Source organism: Gnatocerus cornutus, unplaced genomic scaffold (assembly GCF_029298725.1).
Source record: "Gnatocerus cornutus isolate USDA-ARS CGAHR unplaced genomic scaffold, icGnaCorn1.1 ctg00000023.1, whole genome shotgun sequence".
NCBI lineage: Eukaryota > Metazoa > Arthropoda > Insecta > Coleoptera > Tenebrionidae > Gnatocerus > Gnatocerus cornutus.
Window position 1 is genome coordinate 3085059 of NW_028275375.1, and position 19822 is coordinate 3104880.

The window sequence follows — 19822 nt, forward strand, 5'->3', positions numbered from 1 at the left end:
TTGAATAATTAATTGAATTCAAAACAATTAAAGTATAAAAATTGAAACACAACTGACAAAACCTTGTAAAAATTGATTCACATTATGAATATTGAAATGATCGAATCCCATTATGTAACCGTTCGGTAGGAATTTATTAATTAACTGATACATCTGGAAACATCCCATTGTGGCCTAACTAACTGAAATAACACGAGTTATACAACATGTACAGTTAGTTATAATAATCTATTACATAAAGTGTAACTTAAGCTGTCTATCCACTCGTAAAGAATATCGTAAACTTGATCATTTGTATCTTGTTCGGAATGTCGATGAGTTATCAATTAGTGAAAGTGTCCACAACGGAAATAAAGGTGAGGCAGTTACATGCGTCATTGGACTCCCAATCAAACCTTGTTAAACCATTACGAAATGGAATTTGCATGACAATCTTGAAAATAAGGGTCGTAGTTTCCCTAGCCCGTCTATGTGGGTTTTAAGGGCTCGACATTTCGTCGTCCGATCGATAGATGGCGATGACAATATGCAGGTTTTTTATTGGCCGATGCGGGTAATAACGTCATGGTAGATTAAGCAATCTGGTTAACTGAATCAGCTGTTCGAGATTCAAATGAGGGTCGCATTTCTTATCTCACGACGGCAGCCAGTGAATAATTCACGGAACGAGATTTTCGCCCAAAGAAGTAACAGTTCGACTATCACCAAGGTCCGCCGCGCGATTTTAAAGGTCGCGTTCAATTCGCACCGATCGATCGATGGTAGTGGAGGGTTTGCTGGAACTGTGCCAAACAAATAAAATGGTAGTAGTCACCGCTGCGGCGCCTCCGAAAAAATCGAGAGCAATTCTTGCCAATTTGACACGGATTAGTCGTAGGCAAATTAACTTTCATCTTGTATTAAAAGCTGGGGTGGTGCGGACGTGACATGAATCTAATCGAGCTATAATTCCGGGGAGTTTATTACAACGAGCAAAAAATTTCGCCAAGGATTTTTAATGAAACGAGGACGGGGCCTTAAACTTTGCCTTGTCAAAGAGTTTTTTGCTCCCCCGAAGCGCTGGATTTAGTGAAGGCGCGAGAGATGACCTCTTGACGGTGGGTTATCTTCAACAGCTGACAAGTGCATTCCGGGAGGAAGTCATTACGGAACAATGTCCTAATTGATCGTGTACACACGCTGTAAAAAGAGGCGGCCCTTAAACAATTGTGTCATTCTTACAGCATCTGTGCTGAGAATTATTATTTCAATGTCGACCGCTGGAATTTCTAACACTTCCAAATTAGAGATGATTTTTGCGCCAATCTCAATTCAGGTTATGGAAACACCAGCAATTCTGTGGAAATAGATAAAGTAGCACACAACGAGAATACAATCAGTGGAAGGTCAAAAGTCGACGTGCACTTTTAATTAGAACGCTAATCCCGTTAACTGTCGTGATTTTTGAATCGTGAAATTTTTCGGCTCTAATGAAGACGATTTGTCCAGAGGATTTGAAATCCTGTTTTAGCTCTGAATTGAAAGCGGAGCGTATTGGTTTCCAAGCACCAGAAGCCACAAATGATAGATAGGTTTCTTATTTATTCAAAGCTGATTGAACTCTTTTTCTACTCAGAATTTATGTACTTTCTGTGAGCACGTCAGTATGTCGTCGCTTCCTTACTGGGAAATTAAATTTCGCTCCTACATGTAGACAAAGAAAAGCGAGACCTCCTGAAAACTTATCTTGTTTATAACTAGCGCTATTAGGGCTCATTGAATGCAGAATTTCACGCTGAATCCTAATCCGTGCCCAAAATTCCAATACGTCAACAAATGTCTAAGTTATGGTCAATTCAAAATTCGAGATTTCGCCAGAAGGTCAAAATTTTGTATTTTTCCTTATTGTGGAAACTACGACGAATAGAAAAATTCGGTTTTCACATTTTGTGAGCTAACAATCCGCACTCAAACACCCAAAATGCAATGGTCAATTTTTTGTTCGACTTAAATATGGCAAAAATTAAATTTTTTGTTTTTTGACAGCCTCTCGGAAACTACTTGCTTGCAAAACTAATTTGGACAGATGATAGATTTCGAGCTGCTCTTTCAATTGATATATAACTCAAAAAAATGAAACGTCGCTTTGATCCTGAAGAAGTTCCTGAAAAATCTACTTCTGTCAATTTCTAGTTTATTTCTAAAGCAAACTGACGTTAATGGGGCTCCTTTCAAGCAGAATTTCTCGCTGAATCCAAATCCGTGTTTAAAATTCCGATACGTCAACAAATAACTGAGTTATAACCAATTGTAATTGCAATTTGTCGTCAGAAGATTAAAACTTTGGAATTTTTCGGAAATATTGATGCTCTACATTGCGGAAACTACAACGGATAGAAAGTTGCGGTTTTCGAATTTTGTTAACCAAGAATCCACAATCAGAAATTCAAAATTCGATGGTTTTTTTTTTCGAAAAAAAAATCCGACTCAAACGATGAAAAAATTATTTTTTTTTGTTTTTTGACCGCCTCTCGTAAACCACTTGGTCTACCGATCTGAAATTTGGGCAGATAATAGATTTCGAGCTGCTCTTTCAACTGGTATATAACTCAAAAAATTAAACGTCGCTTTGATCCTGCAGAAGTTCCTTAAAAATCATCAAAAAGAAAACTTTTCAAAACCTATTTCGGTCAATTTCTAGTTTATTTCTAAAGCAAACTGACGTTAATGAGGCTCATTTTCTCACTAAAAATTTTTCACTAAATTTCTCACTAAATCCAAATCCGTGTTCAAAACTCCGATAGGTCAACAAATAACTGAGTTATGGAGTTATGACTAATTGAATTTGCGACTTGTCGTCAGAAGATTAAAATTTTGAAATTTTCCAGAAATATTGGTGTTCCATACTGCGGAAAATACAATAGATAGAAAGTTGCGGTTGTCGCATTTTGTTAACCAAAAATCCGCTCTCAGCGGAAAAATCCAAAATTCGATTGTCAATTTTTTTTTGAGAAAAAAATCCGACACAAACGATGGAAAAATTTTGTTTGTCTTGTTCTGCCCTTTAAAGATTTCTTTGTTTGTTTAGGCTCTGGCACCCTTCTAAAATAGATCTGCAGGTTCATGAATGAACGCAACCTCCTCTGCCAGCCGCGACCCAATAAAACCGCAATGAATTTCTGCATTTGCTTACACTTAGCATCCACTCCAATAAAAACTACCGTTTTCCGTGTAATTGAGATCTCCCACGGCCGCGTCTAAAAACACACTTCCTTATTGCACCAACAAGTACGAATCCTTGATGAATTTATTCCAAATTAGATTCCGCAACAAACCAGAAAGTTTCGTTTTTACAATCCTAGATTTCCTAAGAACTGTGCTTCGGACATTTCGTGATGGCCTCGAGCCTCCCGTGCATTATCAGTTAATCAGGACGGTGTTGCTATCCGAACAAGGATAACCCGCGGCGCATGAAAATTTGAATGTGAGGGTATTTTGTGTTGTTTACTGGGGGTAGAATACAAAGTTGAAACTTTCACCCAAGTCACGAAAGTTCCTTAACAATGACGTTGCGATAAGTGTTATCAAAACGTTAGTTATAAACTACAAGGTGTTATCTTCAGATGCGTTGGGCTTTTGTTCCCGATTGAGAAAGTTTCCGCGCCTTATTTAACACCTCTGCAATGCCAGAATCGATCCTCGGGTATTAATAATTGAGGCAGGTGAGGAAATTTGTGTAGATCGTGACGCAAGTTCCTTATAATTCATGAGCAATTTTTTACAATAGCTCGGGTTTAGGCGACGTGTATTATTACTAACGTTACTGTTATAATTAACGCATCCGCTAGAGAAAGTACAGTTAAATTCTGCTCAAATGGGTACAATGAAGAATGAGCGAGCGTTCAACACACGCTTGACGGAGTGTCACCGGAAAAAAGTGCTGGAGATGCGCTCGTTAACAACAGGGCTGGAGTAAAGGGTCTTGTTAAGTCAAGTTTTCATCTCTACACCGTTTAACCAACGTAATTTTTCTCAACTGAAAAGGATGAGGTGCAAGGATGGGACTAGAAATTTCAGGATTTCCATTCATGTTAATTTTAATCAAATTTATAGAAAGACGTCTCAAGATTATTTCACGTCTTATATTCTCCGATCCGCGCCACTTGGAATAGACAACTACAGTTCGCTTTGTTCCTGACAGAATAACATTTCGAAACGGCGAAAACAGCCACGAATTTTCTTGCGCATCAAACAATAAACAGCAATAAAAACAATATCTGTAATAGTTTTCCAAATATTTACCTTTGAAAATTAGGAAAAATCAACTATCCGAAACTTTGATCAGCCATAATTCAATTATTTTTTGTCAGATCTGAATTTCAATCCCAGAGTTGGAATATACGTAAAATTCTGCGTACCACTGATGTATAATAATTTAAGTTTACTTTCAAAAGTAAGCGAAATATCGATATCAGAAATTTGGCATAGTTTTAGTCATAAATTTTTGCGAAAATTTGCAAATTTCAACTGTTGAAAAATCAAAGAACTATTTCTTATGTAAAAAATCGCGAGGAAAACGATGGCGCAAACCGCATCTCGATATCTGAAATAGTTTCCGAGATATCGAGCACGAATTGTTTTGAACCTTCAAAAATTTGGCCCTCTGGCGACAACCCAAAAATTCAAACGGCCATAACTTAGTTATTTGTTGACGAATTTCAAAAATTCTCATGTTTTTCGATTCAGCGTGACATTCTGCGTAAATGAGACCCAAATTTGTTGAGTTTGCTTAATAAATAAACGAGGCATTGGCCAAAAACTGTTTAGAAGACGTCATTTTGGGGCGATTTTTAATTATTGTTTTCAAGGTGAAAACGTCGTTTAATACCTTTGTGTTAAACATCAGTCGAAAGAGGAGCTCGAGATCTATCTACTGGACAAATTTGAGATCCATCAGACAATTAGTTTACGAGTTATGGCCAAAATTCAAAAAATTGAAAATTTTTTATCGTTTGAGTCGGATTTTTTTTTCGCGAAAAATCGACTATTAAATTTTGGGCTTTTGAGAACTTTTTCTAACGTAAAATAAGCCGAGAAAAACAATTGCGCAAACCGCATCTCAATATCTCTAATAGTTTCCGAGATATTTAACTTTAAAAATTAGGAAAAATTAGAAAAAACGAAAATCAACTATCCGAAACTTTGATCGGCCATAGCTGAGTTATTTCTTGGCGAATCTGAATTTAAATCCCAGATTTGGAATCTGCGGAAAATTCTGCGTTCACTGATGTATAATAACTTAAGTTTACTCCAAAAAACAAGCGTGATATCGATATCAGAAATTTGGCATAGTTTTAGTCATAAATTTTTGCGAAAATTTGCAAATTTCGACTGTTGAAAAATCAAAGAACTATTTCTTATGTAAAAAATCGCGAAAAAAACGATGGCGCAAACCGCATCTCAATATCTGAAATAGTTTCCGAGATATCGAGCACGAATTGTTTTGAACCTTCAAAAATTTGGCCCTCTGGCGACAACCCAAAAATTCAACCGGCCATAACTCAGTTATTTGTCAACAAAAATTGAAAAATTCTTATGTTTTTGGATTCAGCGTGACATTCTGCGTAAAATGAGACCCAAATTTGTTGAGTTTGCTTAATAAATAAACGAGGCATTGGCCAAAAACCGTTTTGAAAACGTCATTTTAGGGTGATTTTCAATCAATGTTTTCAAAATGAAAACGACGTTTAATAGCTTTGAATTATACATCAGTCGAAAGAGGAGCTCGAAATCTATGTCCTGGCGAAATTTGAGATCGATCGGACAAATAATTTACAAGCTATAGCCAAAAATAAAAAAAATTAAAAATTTTCATCGTTTGAGTCGGATTTTTTTTTCGCGAAAAATCGACTATTAAATTTTGGGCTTTTGAGAACTTTTTCTAACGTAAAATAAGCCGAGAAAAACAATGGCGCAAACCGCATCTCAATATCTCTAATAGTTTTCGAGATATTTAACTTTAAAAATTAGGAAAATGAGAAAAAACGAAAATCAACTATCCGAAACTTTGATCGGCCATAGCTGAGTTATTTCTTGGCGAATCTGAATTTAAATCCCAGATTTGGAATCTGCGGAAAATTCTGCGTTCACTGATGTACCATATGAGCAAAAGAACTTTAGATAAAGGGTGGCTGTCTACAAACTTTTGTTTTGGTAACGTATGTCGGCTTTTGTTGTCATACCCAATCATATGTGCTTGAATCTTTGATGTCTTCGGCTCTTTGAACTTCTTGTTCTGCCAGAACCATTGCTACGATGCACGCTCCCGATTTCTTCAAATAACTGCACACCAATCCATACCATAATAAAATAATCACCATCCAAAGATGCTATGCCGAGAACTGTCAAATTTTGACGGCTTAGTTTAGACAATCAACGACAATTTCATTTGTTTTTCATGGCCTCCTATTATCTAAAATTTTGTTGCTCATACGGTATAATAACTTAAGTTTACTCTAAAAAACAAGCGAGACATCGATATCATAAATTTGACATAGTTTTAATCATAAATTTTTGCGAAAATTTGCAAATTTCGACTGTAAAAAGATCAAAAAACTATTTCTTCTGTTTTGAACCTTCAAAAATTTGGCCCTCTGGCGACAACCCAAAAATTCAAACGGCCATAACTCGGTTATTTGATTATGAAAATTTAAAATTCTTGCGGCTTTGGATTCAGCGTGACATTCTGCGTAAAATGTGCCGAATTTTGTTGAGTTTGCTTAATAAATAAACGAGGCATTGACCAAAAACTGTTTTGAAAAAACCATTTTGGTGTGATTTTCAACGTGAAAACGACGTTTAATACCTTTGTGTTTACAGCAATCGAAAGAGGAGCTCAAAATCTATCAACTGGCCAAATTTGAGATCGATCGGATAAATAGTTTACGAGTTATAGCCAAAAATTAAAAAAAAAATGAAAAATTTTCATCGTTTCAATCGAAATTTTTTTCGCGAAAAATTGACTATCGAACTTTGGGCTGTTGAGAACTTTTTCTAACGTAAAATGAGCCGAGAAAAACAATGGCGCAAACTGCATCTCAATATCTCTAATAGTTTCCGAGATATTTAACTTTAAAAATTAGGAAAAATGAGTGAAAATGAAAATCAACTATCCGAATCGGCCATAACTCAGTTATTTGTTGTCGGATTTGAATTTAAATCCCAGATTTGAAATCTGCGGAAAATTCTGCGTCCACTGATGTATAAGAACTCAAGTTTACTCCAAAAAATAAGCGAGATATCGATATCAGAAGATTGGCATAATTTTAGTCAAGAATTTTCGCGAAAAACTGCAACTTTCGACTTTTGGAAAATCTAAGAACGATTTCTTTCACGTCTCATATTCTCCGATCCGCGTCACTTGGAATAGACAACTACGAGTCGCTTTGTTCCTGACAGAATAACATTTCGAAACGGCGAAAACAGCCACGAATTATCTTGCGCATAAAACAATAAACAGCAATAAAAACTTCACCATTGTTCTTCGAGCAAGCTAATCTAGTATCTTTTGTGCAAAGACATGTTTCTTTGTACTTTTTGATTTTGCGAGTCCGTTTCTAGTGGCAGAAAAACAGATGCACCTTTCGTGCGGTTCTACAATTAATGCCATCTGCTGGTGCGAAATTTATCGTCCACCCCGAAACGATGCCACCGGATGCCGGTTACCTTGTAATCAAGGAACTTGTGCAACGAATGCAAATGTTTTATGGTAAAAGGGTTCGAATTTGGTCCCTGATGTCGTTGACCTTGTTTCTGTTTAGCTCCGGGAATAATCTCCTGAGCTCTCATCGTGAAAGCAATTAAATTAGTATTTCGCTCGTTTCCACCCAAGATCGGCTGGAAGCACGTCTCATCCAGAGAACGATTCATCTTATCCTCTATCAAAAGATATTGTTCGAAGCAGCTAGCTGCATGACCCCATCCCAGATTGGCCACGGATTCAACTTTCTATAAGGTTACTAAGAAGGTACAGTTCAACCATAAATACCCATCGGCCGGTACATTGTATACGACCAAATAAATCTTACATGGAGCGAGAGTAATTAACAGGTTGCTTTCCGATGCGCCGCCAAATGATTTGCATAATTGCCGGGGTTCAGCAGTCCTACCGTTTCCGTACCGTCGAATCCGATTCGTCAGACGGACAAATTTTAAATTCCATCCTTTTGTCCGACACCCAGACCATATCTTGTATCGAATTTGTAAAGCCCGCGCGCAGGTAGATGCCGGGCCACAACAGGACAAAAGGGAGCTCTGTCGAAGGTGCCGTCAAGGTGGATTATGTTTTCTTCAGAGCTGTTTGATTTATTTAGCAGAGAGCATTGGCGGAAATTCGACGAATGGAGTTTTCATTTTCAGCTTTCAATTATCGGGCCTTTTACGATGTTGAATTCCGAGTTATGTGCACCCATCGAAAACAGACGGAAAAAATGGGAGAGTAGACACAAAATCCCAAAACCAGAATCTAATTTAACGCCAACCTGAAAGTGGAGGTCGTTTTCCTTGTGTCACTCACCAAAACCGAAGTCTAAACGGTCCTTTCAAATCTTTTTTTGTGATGCTGGAAATACAGTCATTTTTGAACACGATCCGCTTCGGCAAGCACCAGAAATAAATTATTAAAATATTATACACTTATGTAACGCAAAATTCGAGTTTTTTAAGCCTTTATTTTTATATCCCTTCAGATTGTGTATTTTCTTTCAATTTTCGACTATTATGAGTTTGATTTGTTGATTATCGATCCGCTTCAAGATTGACATTTTTGCCCGTGACTCTACAGATGTTGACAACATGAACTTTAAACGGCCGTAAACGTACCGCAGCAATTACCTTTGAAGGACGAGCTCAATTCATTCATAAATTCGTAGAGATATCGGTGCCAATTAATTTGGCGAAGAACTTATTATTAAAGACTTCAGATTGGTATTCGTCGGTTTTCCGAATCTGAAATCCGTTTTGCTGCGGGAGGTCCGGATTTAGAGATATTCTTAAAAAAATATTATACAGGGTGATTTTTTTAAAACGGCAGGCGTTGTAGAATTTTTATTTATGAACCGATTTCAAAAATTTAATTTTTCATTGGAAGCGATTCTTGTTATATACATAAATAGAATTAGTATTCCTCCAATTATAATTAGGAGGATAAATTTTTTCATTTTTGATATTTTTTTTTTAAATATTTTTTGTAAAAGTAGAACATATTACACATTTCTGAATCAAGAAAATTAATATCTTCTAAATTATGGAAAAAAAAAATATAGGTTCCAATTTAAAATAAGAAAGTTGAGTATCGCCCAAAAGATACTAAGACATTTAGAAAACTTTTAAAATCATCAGTTTATAGGAAATTAAAAACCATTTAATTTGTTTTTTAAATTTTTGAAATCGGTTCATAAATAAAAATTCTACAACGCCTGCCGTTTTAAAAAAATCACCCTGTATGTTCTACGTTCTACGAAACAAAAATTTATTTTCACTTTTTCTTAAAAACTGGAAAAGTTATGGAATTGCTCGATGGTGTTTTAGAAAGACAATTTAATAAGCTTTCCATCGACCCATAAAACTCATTGCTAGGGTTTGTATTTCCCGGGATATTTTAGAAAAATCGATCTCATGCTCAAAAAAAATTAATAGTATATTAAAACACCGAGTTTCATAAGGCAATTTTTTAGGCACGAATCCAAGTTTATAAAACGAGCGGCAAAGTCGCGAGTTTTATAATGGATGAGTGCCTAAATGGCCTTATGAACGAGGTTTTTATATTATTTTTCCTAATTTGTTCTTGTAACAGAGCTATTTTCGCTATTTTCCAATTCGTTTTCAGTGCTAGAATATCCATTTCGATACGGAATGTTAGAATAGCTTTGTTTCCATAGCAACTTGGGAATATTTAAGATACAAATTAGGAAAAATTAGTTTATAATAATTTTCATATGCAATTTTCCATATACCTAACTCAAAAATTATAGATCAGTTTTTCATTGAAATGCATCATTGTAAACAGTGATATTTTGCCTTTTTGGAGAACTGACAAACGCATTGATATCTCTTACCGTTTAGAAGTTACAGAACAAAAAAAAATCCGATTCAAACGAAACGATGAAAAATTTTTTTTTTTGTTTTTTGACCGCCTTTCGTAAACTACTTGTTCTACCGATGTGAAATTTAGGCAGATTATAAATAGATTTCGAGCTGCTCTTTTAATTGGTACATAACTCAAATGCATTAGACGCCGTTTTGACCCCAAAGAAGTTCCTTGAAAATCACCCAAAAAAAAATCTGAAGCCATATTTCGGTCAATTTCTATTTTATTTCTAAAGTAAACTGAGTTTATTGTGGCTTATTTTACGCAAAATTTCTCGCTGAATCCAAATCCATGTTTAAAATTCCTATATGTCAACAAATAACAGAGTTATGACCAATTAAAATTTCTGATTGTCATCAGAAGATTACAATTTTGGATTTTTTCGGAAATATTGGTGCTCCAGTTCGCGAAAAATACAACGAATAGAAAGTTGCGGTTTTCAAATTTTGTTAACTAAAAATCCGCCCTCAGATATCCAAAATTCGATTGTCAATTTTTTGTTCGGAAAAAAATTCCGACAAAACGATAAAAAAAAAATTAATTACTTGCTCTACCGATCTGAAATTTAGAGAAGTGATAGATTAATAGCTCTTTCAATTGGTACATAACTCAAAGGTATTAAACGCCGTTTTCACCCCAAAGAAGTTCCTTAAAAATCACTCCAAAAAAAATCTTCTAAAAACGGTCAATTTCTAGTGATATTTATAAATCAAACTGAGATTATTAGCGCTCATTTGACGTAGAATTTTACACTAAATCCAAATCCGTGCTCAAAATTAAATAACTGAGTTATAGCCAATTAAAATTTCGGGTAGTCTTTCTTTCTATTCGCCTTTTTTCCTGAAAAAATTGTCTTGTCCTGCATACAATTGACATGTTTGTCAAAAAAATACAAACCTTTTTGTTATTTTTAAAAATTCTCGATCGAGATAATAGTGAAAAAAACGGCAATTTGCAGAATGTATGAATATAACAAAATATGAATTGTTTTCTACGAAATCTTTGTCACGTATCTTCTAAATAATAAGAGAAAATAACGTGTTTAACACCGCGTAAAAATGCAGATTTCTCAGCCTTTATTATTATTATTACCATTATTCCATGTAAAAAAAGTATGAAAAACTAACTCTCCCCGCGAATTTTATAATTCGTTAAAACGCCTGTTTAATTACCTTTTCAACGATGTATCATAAAGTTTCATGATATGTGAAGCTATTAAACAAAACGCGGTGTACAAAAAACTGATTTTACAAATATCTCCAAGTCCTGATCTGATGGGACAAAAAGAACTTCGGACTCTCCTGTAAAAATTTCGTCAATATTGACCATTCGTGCGCCAACAAAAAGAACATCTAGAGATTTAAAATCGTCTAGATCATTAAGAAGGAATCTCAAATATTTTACATGCAATAAAGGCATTTCTAGACAAGTCTGCATTCAACGAGATGCGCTCAGTTTAATTGAATACGTAGGAAGCAAAAACGATTTTAAACAGAAAAAAATAAAATCCATAATTCCGTTTTCATTAACCGAAGCTAAAACTTGGAGCAATATTTTTACAGAATGTTAAAAATACAGATAAAACTACTCAAATCTGTCGATCCCGCGGTATTTACTTTTACTCACTGACTATATTTAAAGGTGCGAATTAACAATGATGTACGTGTGCATTGTGCCTTAAATAAACATTCTGAGTAAACAAGTGCACTTGAGTGGAGTGGTTGAGATTAACAATGATGCGCAAAGGTTAAAAAAATATCAGTCGCTTCCGACTTTCGGTGCAATTTTTTTTACCAATAACTCGTGTGACTGCAACAAAACAACAAAACACAATTAATTGTCAGTTGCGAGTCACTACTTTAATGACTCATTCGAATCGCCAGTTTAATTACAGCAATTGAGATAAACTAAACTTTTCTTTCTTTCTGCTTGATCGACAGCAACTTTCTGTACCACCTTCGAAATGACACCACCGCACCGCTTTCCACTTGAAATATTGATTGGAAACTTTTTAATTTCGATGGAGGTGTCATTCAATTTTTCTATTAAAATCACCTTTAGTCATGTTTGTCTATTTTGTTGAACATGCTTTTTCACTTAGAGCCTAACTATGACTGATAATAATGAAATAGCATCGCAATGTTGTAACAAAATGCGGAAATTTTAAAGAGAAAATAAATTAAAAGCGAGCACGCGTGGGCACAAACACGAAAACCCATTAAAAAAAATGAATATGGAGATATTGTTAACTCGGATTTCCGCTCATTTATTTCATCTCGAACCCGCTTTACAGTTAGGAGGAATAATTATTGCAACACTCCACTAACTCTCCATTTTCAACATCTCAATTAATTCGGCCGTTCTCCAAAGAACGAACGAATTGATTCTAACGGTGTTACAAGTGCAAAATCGACTTCCGGGATTTGATCCCTCCACATCTTCGTAATCATCAATAACCGCCAACATAATCGTGGTAATTCACGCCTTTTCATAATCTATTATCCTCCAGAGTATTCTTCAATCTCTTCTCTTTATCACTCTTTCGCGAGAATCATTTTATTTCCCTGCCAAACATCTTCAGTTTATCGATTAACACATTCGACGAGGAAAGTTATAAAAGACTTCTTGCTTAATATGAGCAATGTTATTAACTTTGGATGTAATGGAAGTGGGTCATCCGACAGATGGTGACCACAAGTCGCGTTTAATTGTTGGCATTTTTATCGGAAAACGTCGATACTTTCACTGTAGGGGATGTTAATTGGACCCTTTGATCTGAGAGCTGAAGGGCGTCGCCATGCCGCAGGTGCCGCAAAACGCGCGCCTTGAATAATTAAAAGCAAACCAAGAATACCACACGAGTCTCAAATCATTTAAAAGACATGCAATTATCGCAAGAGTGGTACGGTAAATGTGCACCACAGGAAAAACACTGATTGACTAACCGACGATTTTATTCTTTCTGCGTAAGTGATAGCTGACAGCAGTGAATTAATAATAGTTGTAAGAAGGTTGGTGCATTAGGAAAAAGTTCAGAAAACAAGTCGATGTGTAATCTCAAGTTGAAGCTGACTTTCCAACGTGAAACGCTATCACACATTTTGACGAATTCGTGTTTGGATACGAGGCGAAAATTGCGAAAAAATCAGATTTTCGACTTTCGAAAAATCTAAAAACGAATTCTTTCTAGTTTCCGGGATATTGACCACGAATTGTTTCGAACCTTCAAAAATTTGGCCCTCTGACGACAACCCAAAAATTCAAACGGCCATAACTTAGTTATTTGTTGACGAAAATGAAAAATTCTCATGTTTTTAGATCCAGCGCGACATCTGCGTAAAATGAGCCTAATTTTGTTGACTTTGCTTAATGAATAAACAAAGCATTGGCCAAAAACGTTTAGAAGACGTCATTTTGGGGTGATTTTCAATTACTGTTTTCAAGGTGAAAACGACGTTTAATACCTTTGTGTTAAACATCAGTCGAAAGAGGAGCTCGAGATCTATCTACTGGCCAAATTCGAGATCGATCAGACAAATAGTCTACGAGTTATGGCTAAAATTCAAAAAATTGAAAAATTTTCATCGTTTGAGTCGAAATTTTTTTTCGCGAAAAATCGACTATCAAATTTTAGACTTTTGAGAACATTTTCTAACGTAAAATTAGCCGAGAAAAACAATGGCGCAAACCGCATTTCAATATCTCAAATAGTTTCCGAGATATTTAACTTTTAAAATTAGGAAAAATGAGAAAAAATAAAAATCAATTTTCCGAAATTTTGATCGCCCATAACTTAGGTATTTCTTATCGGATCTGAATTTAAATCCCAGATTTGGATTGTGCGTAAAATTCTGCGTACACTGATGTATAATAACTCAAGTTTACTCCAAAAAATAAGCGAAATATGGATATCAGAAGTTTGGCTTAGTTTTAGTCATAAATTTTCGCAAAAATTTGCAAATTTCGACTTTTGAAAAATCTAAGAACTATTTTTTATGTAAAACATCGCGTTTCCGGGATATTGAGTACGAATTGTTTCGAACCTTCAAAAATTTGGCCCTTTGGCGACAACCCAAAAATTCAAACAGCCATAACTTAGTTATTTGTTGACGAAAATGAAAAATTCTTACAGCTTTGGATTCAGCGTGACATTCTGCGTAAAATGAGCCTAATTTTGTTGAGTTTTCTTAATAAATAAACGAGACATTGGCCAAAAACTGTTTTGAAGAGATCACTTTGGGGTGATTTTCAATCACTGTTTTCAAGAAGAAAACGACGTTAATTACTTTCGTGTTAACTATCAGTCGAAAGAGGAGCTCGAAACCTATCTACTGGACAAATTTGAGATCGATCAGACAAATAGTTTAGCAGGTTATGGCAAAAATTCAAAAAATTGAAAAATTTTCATCGTTTGAGTCAGAATTTTTTTTCGCGAAAAATCGACTATTGAATTTTGGGCTTTTGACAACTTTTTCTAACGTTAAGTGAGCCGAGAAAAACAAGGGCGCAAACCGCATCTCAATATCTCTAATAGTTTCCGAGATATTTAACTTTAAAAATTAGGAAAAATTAGAAAAAATCAAAATCAACTATTCGAAACTTTGATCGACCATAACTGTATTATTTTTTGGTTTTTTTTTGGATCTGATTTTAAATCCCAGATTTGGATTCTGCGTAAAATTCTGCGTACACTGATGTATAATAACTCAAGTTTGCGCCAAAAAATAAGCGAGATATTGGTATCAGAAGTTTGGCATAGTTTTAGTCATGAATTTTCGCGAAAAACTGCAACTTTCGACTTTTAGAAAATTTAAGAACTACATATTTTGTATGTAAAAAATCGCGAAAAAAACGATTGCGCAACGCGTTTTTAAACATCTGTCGTAGTTTTCGATATGTTCAGCACATATTAATTCTTCCGGTTTTGGATTCAGCGCGACATTCTGCGTAAAATGAGCCCAAATAAGTTGAGTTTGCTCCACAACTAAGGGAGAAATCGAACGAAGAAGCTTTACATACTTGGAAAAAATGTCCTCGGCAAATTGATGAAAATGACCGATCGTGCAAAAATAAAACTTGCACTCCACAATAAGAAGAAACATTAATAATTCTGGACAAGCTTTTACTATAAGTTTTACACGCGACTGATTCATTAGTACACTTTTCAATATTTTGAAAATACTGATGACGATCCACGCAAATAAAAAAGTGTGATAATTACACCAAATTTGTGCGAAATCAGGGGTCTATTTTTGGTGATGATTTCAAATGTGTTTTGAGGTTTTTTCCTGGCGACTTTTTGTCAAGTTTAGAGTGGAAAAACTCAAGTCAAAACATAAACAAATTTTAATTTCTGAAGCTATTAAATTTTTTTTTTGAATGTATAATTCATTGTGCAAATTACACTATTCTAAAAACAATAATAATCACGTATAACCATTACAATTTTATTGTTCATTTTAATTTTAAAAACGATAAGCATTTCAATCTAAAACGTTCAGCTTAATTATAAAAAAATTCACGCGTCGATAATAAAACTTTTGCATCCAATTCAACCTGCTTTAAGATGCAGCTTTTGTGCAGCATGACGTCAGGATTCTAATTTTATTCACATATACGCAAAGATGAATTTTCATCCAATTTAGAATGATAAATGATCATTAAGAAAATAATAAAAAAAAAAACATCAAGAGCCATAACTCATTACACGAATGAATCAACGAGATAAAATGGACTCGTTTAAAAGCAATAACAACAATAAAATTGTTTATTTATGAAAGAGATGTTCAATCCGCTTTGAATGGAACGAGCGGAATGAAGATTAAAATGTATGTAATTGAAAGACATTATTTAAAAAAGTTTTGGCAAGCGAAAAGAAACTCAAATTTACCTGCGTACATGCAACAAAAGGTCGCAGTTTTGTATTTTGAAAGCACTTAATCATCCCAAACCTGTTTCAACCTGTCGTAAACATGCCATGAGAGCCAGATAAAAAGAGTTTTGACAGAGCAGGATCCGATAGTCATGGTTATCAGTATCATTTTTATCAGTAAAAAAGAAATAAAACTAATTGCATTTTTTAAATTGGTACTCCTGTCTATACAATTTTCTCTAAATTGACAGCAGTTCAACTACTTTTTGAAATGAAGAGTGCTTAGCTGTCTTGAAGGTAAACAGACTTATTACGTCACTTTTTTTGGCTTCTCTAGCACCTTGACATAACTGTTTCATTGTGCTGACGTCAAATCTGCGTCACAGTTTTCGTGGTTTAATTGCATTTTCCGCTAATCCGAGTGAAAAAGAAATCGGATGATTTCCTGTCATTGTTGGGAAAGATAGAAATCAATTTATTCCGTTATGCCTTTCCGTCAAAACAAGGATTCGTTGTAGCGCAATATGACCAACTGGGGTCTTCCGTTTTTTACATGTTGTTACAACTGTCATTTCCACAGCTACCAACTCTTGAAAAATGCAGAGCCTCCTGTGATCAAGTTATTTACAGTTGTACTGAGGTTGGCATGGCAAAAACAATGTAAATGTGGCTTTATGCAGACACTTCGGTGGTTTATGTTTTGAGGAGATAAAAAGTTGGAAATTCTCTGCAGCACTTGATCTTCATTAAAAGACTGCCTTTTCGTGATATATAATTTGGTGGGCCATCAAAGTGAGTCTCTTGGGTCGAATTTTTTAAATAATTAATTCGGTCGTAAGAGACGGAAGTGGCCGGCCAATGTTTTATGGAACTTTCTTCGGCATGCACTCTTAAATTTTTGACAAGTTCTTGTTCTGTGGTAATCTGTTGGTTTCGGGCAACTTTCTAATGAGCGGCGGGTGGTAAACGTGATTCCTTCTCCATGATTTGTGAAAGCCACTTTTGGAAATTGCGTGGGTGGTGGTCGTTCCGAGACACAAAGGAGCCCCTTTTGCGGGGTGAAAATCGCAATCTAGGTCGCCTTATGTCTAAACAGGAAGGGTGCGGTTACGAAAAGATGATTACCTTATCAGCTGGAATATGCCTGCCGGACATGGTTTAGCCCTCGATTCGATTATTATCCTAAATCCGCGGATGTTGAAGATGTTGAGCAATTTTCTCGACGGTCACAACACCACTCCACGGCCAGACATGAAGCTGAGTTTGCACTAACTTCGGGCTTCTAGCTATCCATCATTGGCGAAATTGGCGCTATTCCGAAACTAACTTCAACACAACACCAACACCAAAGGAAACACAGAGAAACGACCTCCTGGGTTCTAACAATGCAGAACAACTTTTCCAAGCCACCTTTCTACGCGACTGCGCCAACAGCCAGTGTTGCCAGATTTTCTGAAGTCGTGTCGCCAACCTAACACTTAAAAATCGCCCAAAATCGCCGCCTTTTCCAACCAATGACAGAATTATGGCTTGTTATTCAAAACAAAATTTGCATACTGCCATGCCCAATTAGGGTTGGGGATATTATTAAATAAATAATAAACAAAGAGAAGCAACATATTTATTACAATTCTCCACAAATATTTATAATTTCATCAACGTCAGAGGCATCGTTATTATCGTTAATGTTATTATGATTATACATGTTTGAATTAAATCTAGAGAACATATTAGCTGTAGGCTCAAATGTTTTGCAACAGATTCTATTCACATAAAAGTGAAATTTGAGGGACATTATTGAGTTCAGTAAATCCAACATCATTTTGTTCCTAAGTTTGCATTTAACTATATTCATAACCGAAAAACATCTTTCTACAACAGCATTTGATGATGGAAGACTAAGCATGGTAAACGCAAAAAGAGAAAGGTCTTTGAACATAATATCACCAGCCGCATTTTTTAAAGTGATTACTTTTTTCCAAAACACAATAGGATCATCGGGAATGGCATCATTAAAAATTTCGTTCCAATGAACGTTTACTAGATTTCGGTATTGAGTTTCAATATCACTTAATTTCTGAACCTTTGCGAAAATTAATGGTAATTCGGAAAATTTTGGTCTAAGTGCAGGATTTAAAATGATTTTTGGACTGAAAGCCTTTACCTGCCGAAATACGTTTAAATGATTAGGCATCCTTTGGATTAATTCTCTCAATAAACATTTTATGAACTCCAAGCATTTGCTTTGTATTTCTTGTACTCGATCGTTAGCCAAATTAGCTGCTTTTACAGCTTGACTAAAATCATATCCAAAATCGCAATCATCCATTCTTAAAAAATTTTGACTGAACTGCATACAATTCATTAATAATTCAAGGTTATTATTTAGATTGTTAATTACAGGTGGTCTTATGATTTGCCTTGCCAATGACCATATTGTTGTGTTTACGTCTTCAAACGCCTGGTAAAAATCAACATTTGCATTTTGAAAGTACATGTTTAAGATATGAATCTGCTTCAGAATTGGTTTTAAAAAAATAAGAATAACTTTGTTTTCTATATTATTGAATGCCTCACTTAATAATTTTGCTGTATGACATCTCTCTTTCGGGGCGTTAATTGAAAAAAAAGTTTGCAACTCCAAATACTGCGTTAAGATTTTCTCCAATGCTCCATACCTAGATAACCATCGTGTTGCAGAAAGCCGTGTTAATTTTTTAAACCGATTGTCTGTATTTGTATTGATCAAGTTATAAATCTCTGTATATGTGTGTAATCTTACAGTGCTATTTTTAAACCAATTGTATGTCTCTTTAAGTAGAAAGTCAGTTTCATCTGAAAATACTTCAGACGCTTTTGACGCACATAAATGTAAGCTGTGACAAATGCACTTAACCAATAATAAATTATTTAAATCAAAATTGCTTTTCAAAAGAGTAAATAGAGAGTGATGTGATCCACACAAATTTGACGCACCGTCTGTGCCAATACCTATCAAATTTTTTAAATTTAATTTGATCGAAGTAAAATAGTTAGTAACTGCATCATACAAATCTTGGGCAGTAGTGGTTGTAACATTTAGAAATGTTAAAAATTGTGTTACAATATCATTCTTTTTAAGAGAATAATACTTTATAATAATACATAGCACTTTTTGTGTTGATGAATCTGTTGATTCATCAACAATTAGGGAGAACGGTGAATCACCCACATCTGCAATTAAATCTGCAAGTAAAGATGGAGCAATTACACCTTTAATTATGGCAGCACATTTTGTTCTGTGAAGATGTATTTTATCCTGGTGTTCCGTTTTGAAATCGTTAATGATATCATTCAAGTGGTCTACACTTCTTATTGTGGAATGTGTGCCCACGTAACTGGCCAAGATAATTTCTTGTCTTTTGACAGCATTATTGGTTATGGAAACACCTGAAAATTGAGGACATGAAACAAAATTGTACACAATATTTGTTTGTTAAATACCAAATTTCACAATAGATAACTGGGATGCATCCATTTTGCTCTTTTGTTTTAGATGTTTTTCAGTTGTCGCATGTTTTTCAAGATCTCCTTTATGTGCCCGTAGAGCAGTTCTGCACCATTTGCAATAACTGGTACTGGAACTGTCTGATGCATTCGGATTAGCCGTTAGCCAACCTAAATTAAACCAAATTAAACCAACACCAATTGCCACCACAATACCATAAACCAGAAATTCTTAGAAAAGAAAATTGCAACCATCATATTTAGCAAAATAACATAACCTCAAATACAAGCACATGCACCCTAAATATTGCATTTATTTATTCATACAGTTATCAGCA

General features: G+C 35.0%; 1 protein-coding gene across 1 annotated transcript in view; it reads right to left on the reverse strand.

Moving 5' to 3' along the window:
* Positions 1–17442, reverse strand: part of LOC148166396 (ubiquitin-like protein 3) — a 44183-nt gene extending 26741 nt beyond the window's left edge. Inside the window, exon 1 of the mRNA XM_088048634.1 lies at positions 17124–17442. Coding sequence (XP_087904760.1) covers positions 17124–17153 — 30 coding nt within the window. The 5' untranslated portion in view covers positions 17154–17442. The remainder of the gene's footprint in view (positions 1–17123) is intronic.
* Positions 17443–19822: the final 2380 nt, after the last annotated feature.